The sequence below is a fragment of the Gigantopelta aegis genome, chromosome 10 (assembly GCF_016097555.1).
Source record: "Gigantopelta aegis isolate Gae_Host chromosome 10, Gae_host_genome, whole genome shotgun sequence".
Classification (NCBI taxonomy): Eukaryota; Metazoa; Mollusca; class Gastropoda; order Neomphalida; family Peltospiridae; genus Gigantopelta; species Gigantopelta aegis.
In genome coordinates, this window is record NC_054708.1 from 33,269,692 (window position 1) to 33,289,353 (window position 19,662).

The 19,662-nt window shown below is 36.6% G+C and overlaps 1 protein-coding gene across 1 annotated transcript in view; it reads right to left on the minus strand.

The window, feature by feature from the left end:
• Positions 1 to 4,983: 4,983 nt before the first annotated feature.
• LOC121383591 (E3 ubiquitin-protein ligase UBR4-like) overlaps positions 4,984 to 19,662 on the minus strand; it is a 129,182-nt gene continuing 114,503 nt past the window's right edge. The window contains exons 115-120 of the mRNA XM_041513681.1: positions 19,345 to 19,539; positions 17,445 to 17,529; positions 12,749 to 12,888; positions 11,683 to 11,782; positions 10,633 to 10,792; positions 4,984 to 7,717 (exon numbers count right to left, since the gene is read on the minus strand). Coding sequence (XP_041369615.1) covers positions 7,653 to 7,717; positions 10,633 to 10,792; positions 11,683 to 11,782; positions 12,749 to 12,888; positions 17,445 to 17,529; positions 19,345 to 19,539 — 745 coding nt within the window. The 3' untranslated portion in view covers positions 4,984 to 7,652. The remainder of the gene's footprint in view (positions 7,718 to 10,632; positions 10,793 to 11,682; positions 11,783 to 12,748; positions 12,889 to 17,444; positions 17,530 to 19,344; positions 19,540 to 19,662) is intronic.

Genomic DNA, 19,662 nt, shown 5'->3' on the forward strand with positions numbered 1-19,662 from the left:
ACCTTTCTAGATTTTATTTATAGATCAATAATAATACAGAAGTAGGCTTTAAGAATATTAATCCATTGTATAATTATTATGACATCCTAGTTTGCATGCAGTATTCAACAATTATTTCACTACGCGACACGTCGCTACTCGCTCCTCTCCTTCTATTTGCTAATAAAAGTTCAAGTTTGTTTTGTTTAAGGAAGGCAGCATATTGATTAATACTATTAATCATCGGCTACTGAACGTCAGGCGGGGGCGGGACGTAGCCAAGTTGTAAAGCGCTCGCTTGATGCGTGGTCGGTTTAGGATCGATCCCCGTCGGTGGGCCCATTGGGCTATTTCTCGCCCCAGCCAGTGCACCACGACTGGTACATCAAATGTGCTGTCCTGTCTGTGGGATGTTACATATAAATGATCCCTTGCTACTAACGGAAAAAATGTAGCGGGTTTCCTCTCTTAGACTATATGTCAAAATCACCAAATGTTTGACATCCAATATCTGATGAATAACAAATCAATGTGCTCGAGTGGTGTCGTTAAACAAAACAAACTTCAACTTTGAAGGTCAGACATTTAGTAATCCTGATACGTAGTTTTCAGATAAAACCCGCTTTATTTTGTCATTAGTAGCAGGAGATCTCTTATATGCACTTTCTGTCTGACAGGGCTGCACATACCACGACCTTATATATATCATTTGTTGGGACAGCAAAACAAACCTCAATGGGTCCACCGCTGAGGTTCGATCGTACGACTCGAGCACCCCAGGCAAACGCTCTGTCAAACCATAAACATTGTAGACATAGACTTGCTGATGTGCCGTAAGGAATATTTTGGATGGAACTGAATTTTTTTTTTATATAAACACCATACAAACATTTAACATCAATTTTTGGATGAGCTTAAATAAAACTAGCTTCAATGTGACTAGAGGGATGGTGTGTGTGTAGGGGGGGGGGGGGGGTCCAGGGAAGGGCTAGGGGGTGATTAATCTAGAACAAAACGATTTTAAATCACAAAAAGAAATGCTCGAAACAGAAATGTGTCCATCATTGCTACAGATTTTATTTACATTTGTGCAATTTAAGGCATGCCAATATTTAGTTTTAATTTCTACTTTATAAGCTAAAATGGTCCAGTAACAGAAAAAAAAAATATCGCTCAAGTTGGAATACTGATACATTCCTGCTTTTCAATAGTATCGTGTTACTTTTAGCATTCCATTGATTTGTTTTAAAGCTTTGACGATTTATTTAGTGGTGCTCCGTTCTACCTCTGTTTTCCTCTTATGTGCTATGTTGTATGAATAAAAACGTACAAATCCAAACTTTGAGTTCAGTGTGTTTTAATATGAAAAAAAGAAGGAAGAAATTGTGCAGATTCGGCGTGGGGAGCTAAGTTTTTAGGAGGAATGAGTCATGTAACCTTGCAAAATATTCAGAAAAAAAATCGTGGATGCTGGAGATGTGGTTTGTTTCGTGTCCCGAACCCTCTACCCAATGCACGTGCACGCGCCTGATATTTTATATATATACAAGTGCATCTCTCCATAATACCATTTTCTGAACTCATCAGAATCTTCACAGTTGACATTCAACATCAGGCGCGTTTCCATGGGGGAGGGGGTGTTCTGGAGTCGAAATCCCACACCCTGTTCTAGCAAATGTTTTTGTGTTTTTTTGTTTTTTTTCCCCAATATATTTTCCGGGGGACCATGACTTGACTCACACCACACCCCCATAATGTAGTGTAAATCACAACCACCCCTGAGAAAATTCCTGTACGCGCGTATGAACATTGTCTGCGCATGCGCGTAAACAGTCCGCGCGCGCGCGCGCGCGCGCGCGCACACACACACACACAAACGATGACAAGAAAATTGAAGTGAAACGTGTCACAATGTTAAAGCGGCAGTATCCGTAATATTTTTATTATTTAAGCATATAGAACAGAAAATCCAATTACGTTTGGTGCATATAATAATGACGCCGCACTCCGCAATTGGTTTCACTACACTGGCTTATCCAGGTCAAAAACAAAGCCAGTATTTCAAAAGTGGGACACTTTTGATGGGCTCCTACTGATCTCGGTTTTCATTGGCTTATCACAAGTGTGGAATTCCCCAACAAGAGATCACGTGAGATTTCGCAATTTTTGAACAAATTTAACTGTCATATCTCCAAGACATATTCATATCCATAGAGGTATGGTACAATGCCTTTCCAGGGGTCGGTGGGTGGGGGATTTGCCTTGAAATTTTGAGTGGCCAGCTGTTGGCATACGCGTTACATGTAAGGGGGTGTTACTAATTACGTAAAGCTCTAGGGTAGAGGAAGAGGGTACTGTGTTCGATTTACGTAACATTTTTCAAGACTATATGTTATTTTTATTCATTACTTAGACCTAAAAGGTTATAGACTGTGTTGAGCGAAGTTTATATGGGGCCATGCTCCCCCAGAAAATACATTTCAATTTTTTTTAAGCTTGGGCAAGTAAGGGTTTCGACCTCCAATACCCTCCCCCTGCACATGCACCCGATTCCCCTCTAAGATTATATGTCAAAATTACCAAATGTTAGACATCCAACAGCAGATGGAAGGAAGGATAGGATATGTTTTATTTAACGACGCACTCAACACATTTTATTTACGGTTGTATGGCGTCGGATTATTATTAAATCAATATGCTCTAACTTTGATGTCGAACCCTACAATTTGAAATCGGCAAACGCATGTGTTAACTGAAACTGACAACAGGCTGTCGTTTGTGCTTTGCCGAGCTATGGCGGCACAGGCGACGAATCGAGCGTACACTTTTGACGATCTCCGTTCATAGCGCACACACGGGTTTTTTTTAAAGTGCATTTGAGCTTGTATTTCATATTTGTACATGATGTTATGATATTGTAACCAGAGAATGTAACTTTAACTGATGACAAATAAAGTCTGATAGCTTTCTGTGTTTCAGTTTAGTTCCAGTACTCCGACTGTAAGAGGGGGCGGGACGTAGCCCAGTGGTAGAGCGCTCGCTTGATGCGTGGTCGGTTTGGTATCGCTCCCTGTCGGTGGGCCCATTGGGCTATTTTTCGTTCTAGCCAGTGCACCACTACTGATATATCAAAGGTCGTAGTATGTGCTATCCTGTCTGTGCGATGGTGCATATAAAAGAACCCTTGCTGCTAATCGAAAAAGAGCAGCCCATGAATTGGCGACAGTGGGTTTTCTCTCTCCATATATATGTGGTCAAAGGCTGTGGTATGTGCTATCCTGTCTGTGGGATGGTGTATATAAAAGAACCTTTGCTGCTAATCGAAAAAGAGTAGCCCATGAATTGGCGAGTGGGTTTTCTCTCTATATATATATGTGGTCTTTAACCATATGTTCGACGCCCCCCCCCCCCCCCCCCCCAATCCTAACATAAAAACATTGATATAATGTGTACGAAACATTGACCTTCGATGGACCGATGTTTTACCTGAAAAGCAATCCGAACATGGCTTTTACCCCTCCCCCCCCCCCCCCCCCCCCCTTCCGAACATTGTTCGGATTGTGAAGTACATCGATATTTATGGACCGTCCCCAAGTTAATTTGCAAAATTATCGCGTGTCCACACAAGTCACAAATTTCAACAATTTACAAACTTTACAATTTGTTTGAGACCTTTTTATTTAGTGCACATGAACATTTTTGGAGAATATATTTAAATGCCTCTTGTAATCAATTCTCGAACAGCCCAAGTAGTATGCTTGATATTGATAAATTGGAAGTTATTATAAATAAATGTAAAAAAAACCCAGTGAAATAGGACATTTGCAACTTTGAAGTAGCCAGTTTAAAGATCCATTCTGGAAGATGCACGACGGCCACTTCCCGCCAAAAATATTTGACTTTTGCTTTGAAATGTAAACTTTCAACTATCTGCCCATAAACAATTACAACTAAATAATTTAATTTAATAGTAGAAATTTATTTTATTGGAGTATCTTTGGACGACAACCAAATAACGTCTGCTGATTTTGTTGAACTCTAGTCTGACAGCCGAATTTAACCGACGACAATCGCCTTCCAAGTTTACGTTTTGCAGCTTTTTAAAGATTTGTTACGACATAAGATAGGAATATATACTGAATGCGACCGTTTACATGGTGTACAATTAATTATATTACAATTTCGATATTCCAGTTGTTTATGCAAAGATTATGTGTGGGATCTATTAATTTGTAGTTATTTATCTGAAATGTTAAAATCTTAAAATACTAAAGTACAGTTACTTGGTAATCATAATGCAAAATATCGATATTATATATGTTGACCATATTAGTTTTTATTATCACCACGAAGCCAGAGCACCACTTTAATCTACTGTTATACAAGTGCCAGCCTACCACATGCACAGTTGGTTATCAGTTAGTAATACAAATAACAAGCAACTCCAAACCAACGGGTTATTTAAATACTGGAGGTTAACCGATCTGTCATCATCAAAGAAAGATTTGAAAAGACATTTTAATATCTCAATATTTTTTTAATGAAAAAATATTTCCAAAATGTACACGGGTCTATATTAAGCAACTACATAAAGTAACCCATGAAAGGCGGAAGCAGGTTTCCTCTCTATTTATCTCTGTGGTCCTTATTCCTTAACTATATCATATGACTGACGCCATAAAACCATAATTTAAAATGTGTCGAGTGCATCGTTAAATAAAACATTTTTCTTTCTTTCTTTTAAAGTAACAACAGGGGAATGAGGTCAGGTCAGAGTGTTTAACGTGTACATTCAGAGCAAGCTGTTGTAGTGCACACCTGTCCTGGGCACAAGTGCCAGCCTTGGCCGGCTCCTCCGTCCAGGACAGGAAAGGGGTGGGGTGGGTTGGAGGGGGACCACCTGCACTGGCAGGTGCAAAGGAGCACCAGCAATCCGACCATGGCCGGTAATAGCCGGAACAGGGGGGGATGTTGTTCTGATGTCTTATACAACACAAAGACTTGTTCTGGCAGACAATATTTATTGTACAATTAACACTGCAGTGAGAAGAAAAAGAAAATCACAACAGTCATCATTTGAAAGCAGCAATCTAACATAGAACTGCTAAACAAATATCCAGCCCTCATAACCTGCATTCTCAGGGCACACTTGTAGTAACAATGTCCAAACAGAGAACGGATATTCTAACGATCAGCACAGTTTGATTTGATTAGTTATTGTAGAAGAATTCTTTTTAACTATAGGTAGTCTGATTTGATTGATCAAAATTGGCCACAAGGATGTGCCAATCAGTTTAGTTCTGAGTAAAATACTACCAAAAATTACTCTGTGGTATACATCATTACTACAAGTCATCCATGAAAACATACATTTAACATAAATATATTAGATAAATTCAATTAAAGAACAAAAACAAGTTAAAAAAACCCAAGACAAATAAAACATGTTTCAAGTAACCTTTCAAATTCATTATATTTATTCAACCGGTCATTTTGAATGTTTCAATATCAAATTACACAAACAAAAGTTTAAGTTGTGAAGGAGGAGGTGGGGGCATTGTCAACATTTTAAAGATTATTAAAGTTTAATTCAATGATCCATTCATGGACACAGCCAGGTATTCAAAGTGTCTGCTCAACACTTGAGGGGGTCGAGGATCATGTCCCCCACCCATTAAAAACCATCTGAAATTAAATGAGCCATAAAGCATTTTGTTGCATTTCTGCACATTACTGTAAAAGCAAATCTTGGGGTGGAAAATGTACCCAATTAATTACAATACATTTTGGTTACTATGAGCAAATCTATACAGATATCCAAAGCAAAAGCAAATAAAAAATATCACTTGTATTTATATCTAAACTATCTCAATATTGTATGCAGTAGATTCAAATATCAAAGCCATCTCCAGATGGTAATAATGCCATTACTATATGCTTGTGTCAGAATTTCTTCAAGTGATGCTCAAGGTATTGTTAACAAACTATGATGATGTAGGAACATTGTTCAGCTTTGAACCACTAGCCTAGTCAATTAACAAGTCTATGTATCACCCAGTTAGGCTATATTAATTAGTAAAAACCTGGTGTCATTAGACAAAGGCAAAAGCTAATGCACAAATGGGTTTTTAGTCAGTACAGTTGCTCTATTTAGTGTCAGTCAGTTTTTCTGCTCTAGGTGTTAAAAGTACGAGAGGTGGGCAACTATATTTGGCTTAGACAAAAGATAATTTGAAACTGCAGAATGTACCAGTGTTGACTATGACATTTTAACTTTATGACATAAGATTTAGATAAATTTATAACCAATGCTATTGTTGGTTTAAAAAACCACAAAAAAAAAAAACCCACACCAAAATATGACAAACCTTTAAATTTATTTTATTTGACGTATTTTCATTAAATACGATGCATACTCTTCGCTACTGACATAACACACTTTAGCAAACTGCATCATATGTTAGTATTAATTCAATTTACAAAAACCTCTTTAAAAATTAATAAACATTAATTAAGTGTTGAAATGATTAACAATTTTCTAAATATTAAATCTGAATACTGGCTAAAATTAACAAAAGCGAACATGAGGAATGTTAGAATATGCCATACATTCCTTTTCTAACAGACTTGAGGCACTTTTAATATGCAATTTTCTACAGACAGGACAACACATACCATTGTCTTTGATATACAAGCTATGAGGCTTTAGTTCATACAGAAAAATAACACAATCGAGTGCACTAACAGAAATAAGCTCACTGTTCTCTAATTAAATAATTTATTGTATATTCACTTTTTGATTTGGGAAAAATATTTGTGCTTCTATCTAAGAGAGTTCATAAAAAAAATATGTTACTCAAGAAATTAAGTGGTTCATAAGACCTTCAACTACCAACAGTCATGTCTGAGCTTTGTAACAACACAATGCCTTCACAGCTTCAGTTCAAGTGTCCAGTAAAATGAATATGATCCAGTATGTGAATAAGCCATCCTTATAACAAGACAAATAATGGAAATTAATTTCAATACAGATAAATGTGAGAAAACCCCCCACCAAAAAGCTGAATTCTTTAGAATGTATATTCATAGTTTATCTAATTATTAATTACATAAGGTATTGCACACTATTTGATCTAATATCATATTGATGGTGTACCCCATTTATACAATAGTACATGTATTGCTATAAATGATAGGTTAAATAGTTAGTAGTGTTTTTCTTAAACAAAACATTTATAAATGCAAAATCTGCGTAAGTTTTAAATCAAGCATATTCAATTTAAGGCATACATTTTAAAAAAAAAATTAATGCATACAACGTAATGAATTAACAAAAATTAATTTTAAAGTACAACTGTTTTGCATTTTGCTTTTCATACAATAATTATATTAATTAGCCATGACCCAAATACAATAATGTCAACTATTACAGACAATAATATTCTGTTACACAAAAATGTTTCAAACAGTAGTCACCAAAAACATAACCTGTTTTAACTACAAAAAAAAACCGTTTTATCATACCATAAACAACATGGATCAGCTTAAAGCCACAAAGCACAAAACAAAACTGTTCAGTTGAATGGAATCTTTTAAGAAGAAATCCACGTTTTCAACACAAGTAATTGTAACTGATGCTAATCAACAGCATTCCACAGAATGAATCTGTCCAGCTAAGGTAGAGCAGCCAGCAGTTTTGTAATGAACTCTGTAGGGTCACTGATTTCACTCAAAAGACCTGAAAAGAACAATAATAATTTTTAAAATAATAATAATACATTTTCCATTAAGTTAATAATATCAGAAATTGTTTTAAATCATGTACATGTGGATGTATGTAAAATGTATTTATCCTGCATCCACTGTTTGTATTGACAGATTATGATGACTGATTAAAGCAAAGTCATAAACGTATACTATCATATTATGACTTTTGACGTCACTCATATGACGTCACATGCATAGCTACATTACAAAATTGATCATTTAACCTCTAGGTCATTGTACAGTGTGGCTGAAATAACAGAAATAATAGCTTTTCCCCTTATTTTTATGGTCTGCAAAATAAAGATAATAACTAGTTAATGACGTCGGATATCTGCTTCATCCTGTTCAGGCCGAATGAGAAATTCCGCTTGGCAGAGTCTCACGGATTTTCCCATTCTTACCTTCACAGAATAAGTAGGTATCCAACATCATTAACTAGTTATTCTCTATATATACAGTGTAACAGTTATAACTTAGCCTTTATGAGTTATTTTAATTATAGCCCATTGCGTGGTGGTAGCAGGTTTCCGCTCTCATTACCTGTGTGGTCCTTAACTATATGTCCGACGCCATGTAACCGTAGTAAAAATAATACATTCTTTCTTTCTTTTAATTATAGAGTACTGCAATATCCTACATACATGTGTAACAATGCATTATGATAATTAGTGGATGAATGTCTGTTTGAGTAAGTGTATGTGTATGTCTTGTAATGTGTAATTAATATTATTAAAAAAAAAGATGATAATTTGGAAAAGTGCTGTTCCTCTGTTTACTGTGGACTGACTGTGTGAGGTGATATTCATGACTCTCCAACCCTGACATCACATAATGTTTCTGGGGACAATAAATAATTTGAACTGATAACAAGTAAAGTTTGTTTTATTTAACGACGCCACTAGAGCACATTGATTTTTTTATCTTATCATCGGCTATTGGACGTCAAACATATGGTCATTCTGACACTGTTTTTAGAGGAAACCCGCTGTCGCCACATAGGCTACTCTTTTTACGACAGGCAGCAAGGGATCTTTTATTTGCACTTCCCACAGGCAGGATAGCACAAACCATGGCCTTTGTTGAACCAGTTATGGATCACTGGTCGGTGCAAGTGGTTTACACCTACCCATTGAGCCTTGCGGAGCACTCACTCAGGGTTTGGAGTCGGTATCTGGATTACAAATCCCATGCCTCGACTGGGATCCGAACCCAGTACCTACCAGCCTGTAGACCGATGGCCTGCCACGACGCCACCGAGGCCGGTTTGAACTGATAAAAACCCCAAACCCAAATGTTCCATTAAGACAACTGGTCCTGAACAAGGGTGATCATTGAAGGGGCAGAAGGAAGCTGCTTGGACTAAATCGGACGTCTTCGTGAAGTCGTTTGCAACGTCTTTGTGTCAAAGTGAACAATTATTTCTGGAAGATTGCCCTTAAAAGTCACTGACCCTTGTTTGTGAGTCAGTACCTTTACTATTTTGCAAATAACCAAAATTTTACTTCACAAGATCACACACATTTATAGCAGTAAGTTTCATTCTAACAACCAAAACAATACAAAAACAGTTCTGAAATTGAAACAAAAGATAAATATTCTTATATGTATTTTGGAAAAAAACAGTTTAAATTTTATATATATTTGGGGCAATAATAACCATTTACTTCACAATTCCCCCCACCCCCATCCCCCACTTATTAAGTAGCTATTTATTCAACTGTGGTAACATATCATTTAGATAAAAAATCTTTGAATTACAATTTGTCCTTTTCTATATGCAGTGTTAAACTGTTGTTCATTAAAATGTGAATTAAAGCTAAACTTGATGAACATATTACATTATTAAATCCCCAAAAAGCTAACTACAAAAAATCAAATAAAAACAGTAGTTTGGCTAGTTGAAGCATCTTTAGTTACCGTATTTGACCGGAAATAAGCCCAGGGGGCCAAGATAACTCATTGTGAGCTTAGCATTGGGTGGGCTTATTCCCAGACAAGGGGCCAGTTTTGTTGAAAAAAATATTAATAATAATAATTAAAATAAATAATAATAATTAAATTAACTAATAATAATTAAATTAACTAGGAAGAAAACAAAAAACGTTCAGTAGCACATCTATTGATTAGTGTTCCATTTGTTATTAATAAATAATAATTGTTTATTAATTGATTATTATTTTTTTTTTTTACTAGTATCTAATTATCAGAAACACATCTTCTATGTTAAAATTATTTAAATGCTGTTTATTTACATCCAAAATTTAATGCCGAGAAGACTTAAAACAACAGCAATTAACAACAAACTCAATAGCGTATACACACGTTTCTGACACAGTCAGCCAGCTAACACTAAAAAGAATTGTCAATCTAGGTCATTGTTCTTAGCCAATCAGAATAAGGTATTTGCCTAATTAGCATTAACTGCGGACCCAGTGTGGTGGTAAAAATAGACATTGGTTTTAGTTCAGACTTGGGCGTGTGTACTTCAAAGAAATACTGAATGCATGAAATTGAAAACAATGTTACACACTGTTACTGTTAGACTGCTAAATCTCACTGGTGGTAAAATATTGTGTTACATTTGTGTTTAATTATCTGCAGGAGGTATGACCTTTTGAATGAACTTTGAGCAAACTTACAATTTCGTGTTATTTATAAGGTGACGAAGTTGGGGGTGGGAGTATTTACGAATGAGGGCCTAATTTATTAAATGCTATCAAAACGGAGGGGGGCTTATTCAAAGACATGGGCTAATTTCCGGTCAAATACGGTACACATTTTGAAACAAAAATTGCAATATTGCTAACAATTTGTTTTTTGGGGGTGGGTCCATCTTAAACTCTGTAAATGGTTTGTGCGTATAAAACCATAGAACAGTTGACATACCAATCATATCCAGAAACTCTCCAAATGATTCACATGGCAGCATCTCGGTTTGGTACAGGCCAAGGATTTTCTCACACGAGTCCAACACAGGCCGGTCGTTGTGTCGAATATACTCAGCAAGGGCACTGCTCCATGAAACTCCACTTGAAAACGTCACTTTCTGGTAAAATAATTATTTGGTTTTTAAATTGTGATTAATCTATTAAAAAATAAATTCAAACACCCTTAAAAATAATTAATATTTCAGACAGACATCAAGATGAACATCCTGAGGTAACTGACTGGTATTCAATGATATTACATCATACTAACTGGTTAATGTTACATCAGGTTGTTTTCGGTTTCAGATCTTATTGCACTGCTCTGTGGTTGGGGAGGGACGTAGCCCAGTGTTAAAGCGCTCTCTTAATGCACAGTCAGTTTTGTATCAATCCCTGTCGGTGGGCCCACTGGGCTATTTCTCATTCCAGCCAGTGCACCACAACTGGTATATTAAAGGCCGTGGTATGTGCTATCCTGTCTGTGGGATGGTGCATGTAAAAGATCCCTTGCTACTAATGGAAAAATGTAGCGGGTTTTCTCTCTAAGACTATATGTCAAAATTACCAAAAGTTTGACATCCAACAGCTGATAGTGGTATCATTAAACAAAACAAACTTTTGCTCTGTGGTTCTGCAAAATCTTGTGATCTACAACAGGGAATCCCTTTGGCACCGACCACGAACACTATCAGTTTATTGACTAATTTCCAAACTGTGTTATCTAACGGCAGAAAACAAGCACTTGCTATATTGCATAATACTACATTGCTTGTATGTAATTTGTGTGTTTATTTTTTTATTAAATTGATTGATGTAATAAAACACTTATGACACTGTGATGAGACCAATATGATGTTTTATTTTTTGTGCTCCATAAAACATCACATCAGGCTTATCACAGTACGATAATTGCTTATTATCATCAAAATGCAATACTCATTAAGAATATCAAATAGCTAGGAAACATCTGGCCCTTCAGAAATCTTCGTGAAACGATATAATGACATACCGTGAACATTTCTTCATAGAGTGCATTCACCATTCCAAAGAACAGCAGAGTTTGTTTGTAGACGGTGTATTCTAATGGTGTCTTTTTGTCAATTGGAACACTGAAAAGTCAAACAAGAAAACACCAAATGGTAGACATTATAAATAACTTTCAGATTCATTTCAAGACTTTACACTAAAGACCCCTTAAAGGCACTGACACTAGTTATTGTGCAGCGTAAAATACTTTCAGCTATTATCAAGTTTCTTAAAAACCATTAAACTACATATTCCTTGCAACTTCTTGGTTCTAGTCATCCTGGTTTGCTGTTTAGCTCCAAATCCATTTTATATGAAACAGAAAAGATTCGTACCTCAGAAACTGGGGTCAGTGACTTTTAACAGTTAACTGGAAACACATTCGCTGAACTTAATAGTATTAAATATTTCTACCAAAACATCTCATCCATCAGTTAGAATGTTTATGTAAAGTGGACATCCAAAATATGAGTTTTACAAGAGATTTTACTATATATATATATTTTTTAATGTATATTGTCATTATCCTGCACCCCCCTCCACTTCCGCCAAGCATAGGTTGTATGCTTCATAGGTGTTTGAAGTTGGTGGAGGGGGGACCACCCCTATCTCCTAAAATCATACATTGCCACTCACCCCCACAATTGAAAGGGGTACCGGCTCCCACCCAGAGCCTAAGGCTATGACACCCTCTTCTCTCTCACTAACCCACTGTCCTAGACAGACAGCCCAAATAGCTGAGGTGTGTGGCCAGGACAGCATGCTTGAACCTTAATTGGATATAAGCATAAAAATAAGTTAAAATGAAATGAAAGGTAAATATAGGTGCAACCCCCACCCCCACCTGTAGCTGGCATCTTCTGACAACTATGCACTAAAAGACAATGTTGATAATTACTAACAGTCCCTTATATGTGGGTTTTCTTAACAAACCTTCGGCTTAGGTGACAAAAAATGTATATTATTCGTCCCCACCCACAACCAAAAAGTAGAAAGAAACAGAAGGTAAAATCACATCCTTGTCTATATTGAGAATGACAATATCTTACGTTTTAGCGCCGACTTGACAGACGTGTCGACAGTGTGCGACAATAAGCAGGCGTCGGAGAAAGGTGATGCGGTGTTCCTGCCACTTGTCTGGTGGGTGCACCAGCATGGACAACACCGTGAAGTACAGCGGCCCATCCGACTGTGGGGAAGAAACATAAGAAAAAACATTTTAAATAATGAAGACCACTTTCTTTGAGGTCTAAAGATGGGGGAAACCAATTAAAGCAAATAAACGTTTGTTTTGTTTAATGCCACCACTAGATCACATTCATTAATTAATCCTTGACTATTGGATGTAATTTGTTTTTAATAATATTTAAGACACGTCGTTTTCAGTTGTAACATGTTACATTTGTTTCATTAGCAGCAATGGGTCTTTTATAGGCCCTTTTTCACAGACAAGACAGTACATACAATGGAATTTGATACTAATTGAAGCAATAGGGGTCCACTGGTCTAATTCCGACAGCATGTTCATATCAGAGGTCATCGAATGGACTATAAACTATTAATTTGCAAAGTTCGCCATTCAGACTTATTGGACTATATTTCATACCTAACAACTGTCGTCTGAAAAATAAGATGGGGTGTAATTAAACATTATGGGCCGAATTTACGAAGACTGTTTTTCCTAAACGCAGGTATTTAAGCATTGTAAATGTATGTGGTTACACGCGTGTAAGACATAAACAGGTATTTAAGCATTGTAAATGTATGTGGTTACACGCGTGTAAGACGTAAACAGGTATTTAAGCATTGTAAATGTATGTGGTTACACGCGTGTAAGACATAAACAGGTGTTTAAGCATTGTAAATGTATGTAGTTACACGTGTGTAAGACATAAACAGGTATTTAAGCATTGTAAATGTATTTAATTACATAAACAGGCATTTAAGCATTGTAAATGTATGTGGTTACACGCGTGTAAGACATAAACAGATATTTAAGCATTGTAAATGTATGTAGTTACACGCGTGTGAGACATAAACAGGTGTTTAATCATTGTAAATGTATGTAGTTACACGCGTGTAAGACATAAACAGGTGTTTAATCATTGTAAATGTATGTAGTTACACGCATGTAAGACATAAACAGGTGTTTAAGCATTGTAAATGTATGTAGTTACACGCGTGTAAGACATAAACAGGTGTTTAAGCATTGTAAATGTATGTAGTTACACGCGTGTAAGACATAAACAGGTGTTTAAGCATTGTAAATGTATGTAGTTACACACGTGTGAGACATAAACAGGCTTTGTAGATTCGGCCCATTGGCTTTTTTCTTTGCACCGGCTTCAGTGGTGTCGTGGTTAGGCCATCGGTTTACAGGCTGGTAGGTACTGGGTTCGGATCCCAGTCGAGGCATGGGATTTTTAATCCAAATACCGACTCCAAACCCTGAGTGAGTGCTCCACATGGTTCAATGGGTAGGTGTAAACCATTTGCACTGACCAGTGATCCATAAATGGCTCAACAAAGGCCATGGTTTGTGCTATCCTGCCTGTGGGAAGCACAAATAAAAGATCTCTTGCTGCCTGTCGTAAAAGAGTAGCCTAAGTGGCGATAGTGGGTTTCCTCTAAAAAACAGTGTCAGAATGAGCATATGTCTGACGTCCAATAGCCAATGATAAGATAAAAAATCAATGTGCTCTAATGACGTTGTTAACTTTACGTTTTTTCTTTGCTTTCATAACAGCTGCTGATTAAACAATGTGCTGAGGTGTTGTTAAACACACATTCCCTTTCTTTTCAAGACGAAGACCGAGCAACATAGACACGAAGGAAGGAAACATAGGTAATCAATAGTTATTTACGTTCAAAACCGAAACACACAAGTTTCACCTGCAGAGACAGGTAGGAAATTCTATCTTCTCTAAGCACAGAGGATTGAATAACTGGCTAATGTAGAAAGGTCACACACAAGAACTGTTGTTCTTTTGACAGTTACATACCCCGGAATAACATATCACTCATTTATCTTTCTCTGTGTCTACCGTGGATTACAGTACAGGATATCTGACTACTAAAGGAAGGAAATGTTTAAGCACACCTCAGGACCTTTGTTAATCAGAGGCAGTGACGAAAAGATTATCTGTTTTACAAAACCTCAGCACATCTGTGACAGTTAGGGGTCAGTTATCAAAGATAGAAATAAGCAGAATTTTTTTACTAGTCCACCGGACAAATACATCTAGAAATCTACTTGTCCGTCAATATTTCCACTTGTCCAAATATATGGTTTCATGTTTTTGATTGCTCAAAATGAAACTGCATTGAACATTTTTACTTGTCCACTGGACAACCATAGAGGTGCATTTTGTTTGTCCGAGCAGATTTTTATTTGTCAGGACAAACGGACAAGTGCTTATTTCGAACGCTGGTTAAAGGTAGACTAAACTCCAACAAGAGCCTTGTGTTGGAAAGATGCATATCCGGACCACCAACACATACTGACACTTTAACAAATGAAAAACGCGTAATTTTAGAATTAATAAAAAAACGTGATTATTCCTGCTAACTGGGGGCAGCCATTTTGTTTTGTTTTTGTGACGTCCGGTGGTATAGCTTGGGGCGAAGTGACGTCAGCTCAGGTCCAACTTCTCTATTATGCACAGTGTAAACAAATGCTCTAATTTACGATAAGGCGCTTCGCTTTCATCAACCTGACTTGTAAAACAACATAAATGACTTGATAGTATAATAAACTATTTAACTAAATATATTTCAATTTGCATCAATATAACGAAATGGAGTTATAGTATTTTTTTCTTTAAAAAATCCAAAGAAAAAAAGCATATTATTAGGCCTATTGGTAGGATACATTCGAGCAAAAACGACCACTCACGATACCTAAGTGATAATTTCCTTTTCTCTGGGACTACGTAATTGGTCAGTTTTGTGATTTTAGATGGGAAAGTCTACTTAATCAAGGGTTTTACAGAATTACTTACAGTAATAAAGCTGGTAAAGTCCATTACGATTTGAGGTTATCACATAAGACCCTGTGATCTTAATAAAAGAGGCACGTCTTTTTAGTGTGTCTAGACACAATGTCTAGGGACTGTCTAAATATACACCTGCCAATCAAGAACCACAGAAAGAAAAGACCAATTAAGCAAGAAAACGCTCCGACTATTATTTCAGTACGTGGTTTAATTTATATACAAAATATAATACAGTTATTTCAACACTTTGACAATGGTGGTTTATTTTGTATTGAAAATTAAACCACATATACACGTTGCTGTGTTACTGGGATAGATATCATTACAGAACATTGCGATGCATCCGCAAAAATCAGGTATGTTTTGTTTCTTCAGTTCGAAGACTAATTCCTGACGTGACACGTTAGGTATTACGTAACCACCAGCTCGCCAGAGGGCATATTCACTGGGATGGTACAAAATGGCTAAGCCCGTTATATATAACAGCCGTCACATTTAACTGTTTTATTAATTAACTACACGATTATACTTGTTGATATTAAGCAATAATGTGCATTATGTATTGTTGAATATGCACACCAGTCCAAAAGCCTTGCTTTAGCATTCCTTTAATATAATGCACTCGGTCTACAAAAAAAAAACCCTATCTTACCATACATGCTACTCTAGCATCAAGGGTTGTTTTACAGGCACATTCCATATGGATGGTCTTTGATACACCCAAGCCCTTTAACCTACACCAAAGAGGTTGGTCTAATACGACAAATAAAGATTTACACTAATATACATTAGTGCTGAATATTTACAAGTTTAACAAAGACGCCGTAGGATTAGATGTATGCCTGCGTTAATTAATACCTTGTCCTGAAAGGTCAAAATATATTTAAATACTTTGATTTATTTCAGTAGCTTCGTGGGTGTGTCCTATACCATTTTCTTAAAAATATTCCAAATGACTGGATCGAGAAATACTGGGGCATTCCTTAAAACAATTTTAACACACGCAAAATGTTTTTAATGATACTGTGTACTTAATCGACATGACCATTTAGTGCACAAATCCACTATGACAACCATTTAGTGCACACATCCACTATGACAACCATTTAGTGCACACATGCACTATGACAACCATTTAGTGCACACATGCACTATGACCACCATTTAGTGCACACATCCACTATGACGACCATTTATTGCACACCTCCACTATGACGACCATTTAGTGCACACATCCACTATGACGACCAGTTAGTGCACACATCCACTATGACGACCATTTAGTGCACACATCCACTATGACGACCATTTAGTGCACACATCCTCTATGATGACCATTTAGTGCACACATCCACTATGACGACCATTTAGTGCACACATCCACTATGACGACCATTTAGTGCACACATCCACTGACGACCATTTAGTGCACACATCCACTATGACGACCATTTAGTGCACACATCCACTATGACGACCATTTAGTGCACACATCCTCTATGACGACCATTTAGTACACACATCCACTATGATGACCATTTAGTACACACATCCTATCCTCTATGACGACCATTTAGTGCACACATCCACTATGACGACCATTTAGTGCACACATCCACTATGACGACCATTTAGTGCACACATCCTCTATGACGTAGGTTGAAGGCCTTGATACCAGTCATAGAAGATTTACTGGATTAGGACAGAGTATCAGAGAGATAGGAATAATACGACTAATTAATACTCTTACCTCAAAACAATTCTCCACCCATTTTTCTTTTGCCATGTCGAGGAAATTTTTTACACTCTTCTCATCTCGAGTTGCAGACCTTGTACTACAAGAAAACATACAGGTGGTACTAGTTGGTGAAAACACAGAATAATAATCAACAGGACAACATGTACATATAAAATAAATAAATGATTTTTCAAGTGTAAGAACAGAAAACCCATCTGTAAACATGAACATGTGTCGAAATTAGAAGTTTGTTTTGTTTAACGACACCATTACAGCACATTGGATGTCAAACATATGGTCATTTTAACATAGTCATAGAGAGGAAACCCACTACATTTTTCCATTAGTAGCAAGGGATCTTTTATCTGCACCATCCCACAGACAGGACAGCACATACCAGTCATTGTGCACTGGCTGGAACGAGAAATAGCCCAAAGGGCCCACCGATGGTGATCGATCCCAAACCGATCGTGCATCAAGCGAGCGCTCTACCATTGGGCTACATCCTGCCCCGAGCATGTATCGAATACTTCCCGAACACATAAATAGCTACGTGTTATAGTAATCACAATATTGTTACTATACAGAATGTTATGTCTACAGAATAACACAACCGATAAAGATGCATTGTATGGGATATTTAGCCAACATAACATGGATATTTTAGTAATCCCTTCAACTTAACAAAATGTTAAATAGCAGTTGCTAATCAAAACAAAACGTTTCCTTGTATAAACAGAAAATAATGGTATCCAAAGAAAATTTGATTTTCATACATCAAAGCAAGTGGTGGTGGCTTCTTACCATTAACGTTATCTTTTGACTGGAAATATGTAAGATATTGTTTCATGTATGCCAAATGACACCTGATACATGGTGGGGGGTTTTTTGGTGTGTTTTTTTTTTTTTTATTATTATTATTATTATTATTTATTTATTTATTATTTATTTCTTTGCCTTTTTTGTTTTTAATGTAGCTATTATGAAATAAAAATTCTAATAATAATAAAAATATATATATATCTTACTGAATGACCCATTGTAAATTGCATTATTTTAAAAAAGTAAAGTTTGTTTTATCTAATGACGCCACTAGAGCACATTGATTTTTTATCTTATCATTGGCTATTGGACGTCAAACATATGGTCATTCTGACACTATTTTGTTTTTAGAGGAAACCCACTATCGCCACATAGGCTACTCTTTTACGATAGGCAGCAAGGGATCTTATATTTGCACTTCCCACAGGCAGGATATCACAAACCATGGCCTTTGTTAAACCAGTTATGGATCACTGGTCGGTGCAAGTGGTTTACACCTACCCATTGAGCCTTGTGGAGCACTCACTCAGGGTTTGGAGTCGGGTATCTGGATTAAAAATCCCATGCCTCGACTGGGATCCAAACCCAGTACCCACCAGCCTGTAGTCCAATGGCGTAACCACTGCTGCCACTGAGACCGGTACATTATTTTTAAGAAAGATGACCTTATGTTCCACCAAGAGACACAGCTGCCATATAAATAAAACATTCACCTTCTTGCACATCAGAAACAAAACAATAATGTTCAATAAAAACAAAACAAAAACAAGGACGAAAGAAACGACCAAACAAAAAACACTGACAAAGATTTATGTACCATATTTGTGGCTTTTATCGTTCTTTATTACACCAACTACATCCCTGTAGCCAACTTGTGAGCACATGAACATGAAGGGTTCTGTGTTACATGCTTACATGCTTTCTCTTTGAATATTTAATTTCTTGTATATTCTTGTAATAGTTGTAGTCGCCGTTACGGTCATATTTTCATTATTGTATGTTATTTGGAGAGGGCCTCATAAGTTGGACAACAAGTGTCCAATCCATTTGTACATTATATGCAATAAAATATGTTTCAATAAAAACTTACGTGTTGATGACATACAGGGCCATGTGTATCATGTAGGGCAGCACATACATGTTGCTTTGTCGCCCCCCACCACCGCTTTCATCACTAAACGATTTCTCGTTGGCAAAACGCATCAGTAACATTTTGATGTCATGAACTGTGTACAGGTGACTTGGGTCACGCACTCCTGTACACTCCTGCAGATAGTTGTTATGTCTGAAAAGAGAAATAAAAAAATACAATAACAAGACCTAAATGTAGCACAAAATGTATTGGACAAAGAGAATTTTTTTTTGAACTAAAAAACAACATGATCTATTATTTAAAAAAAAATAAAAA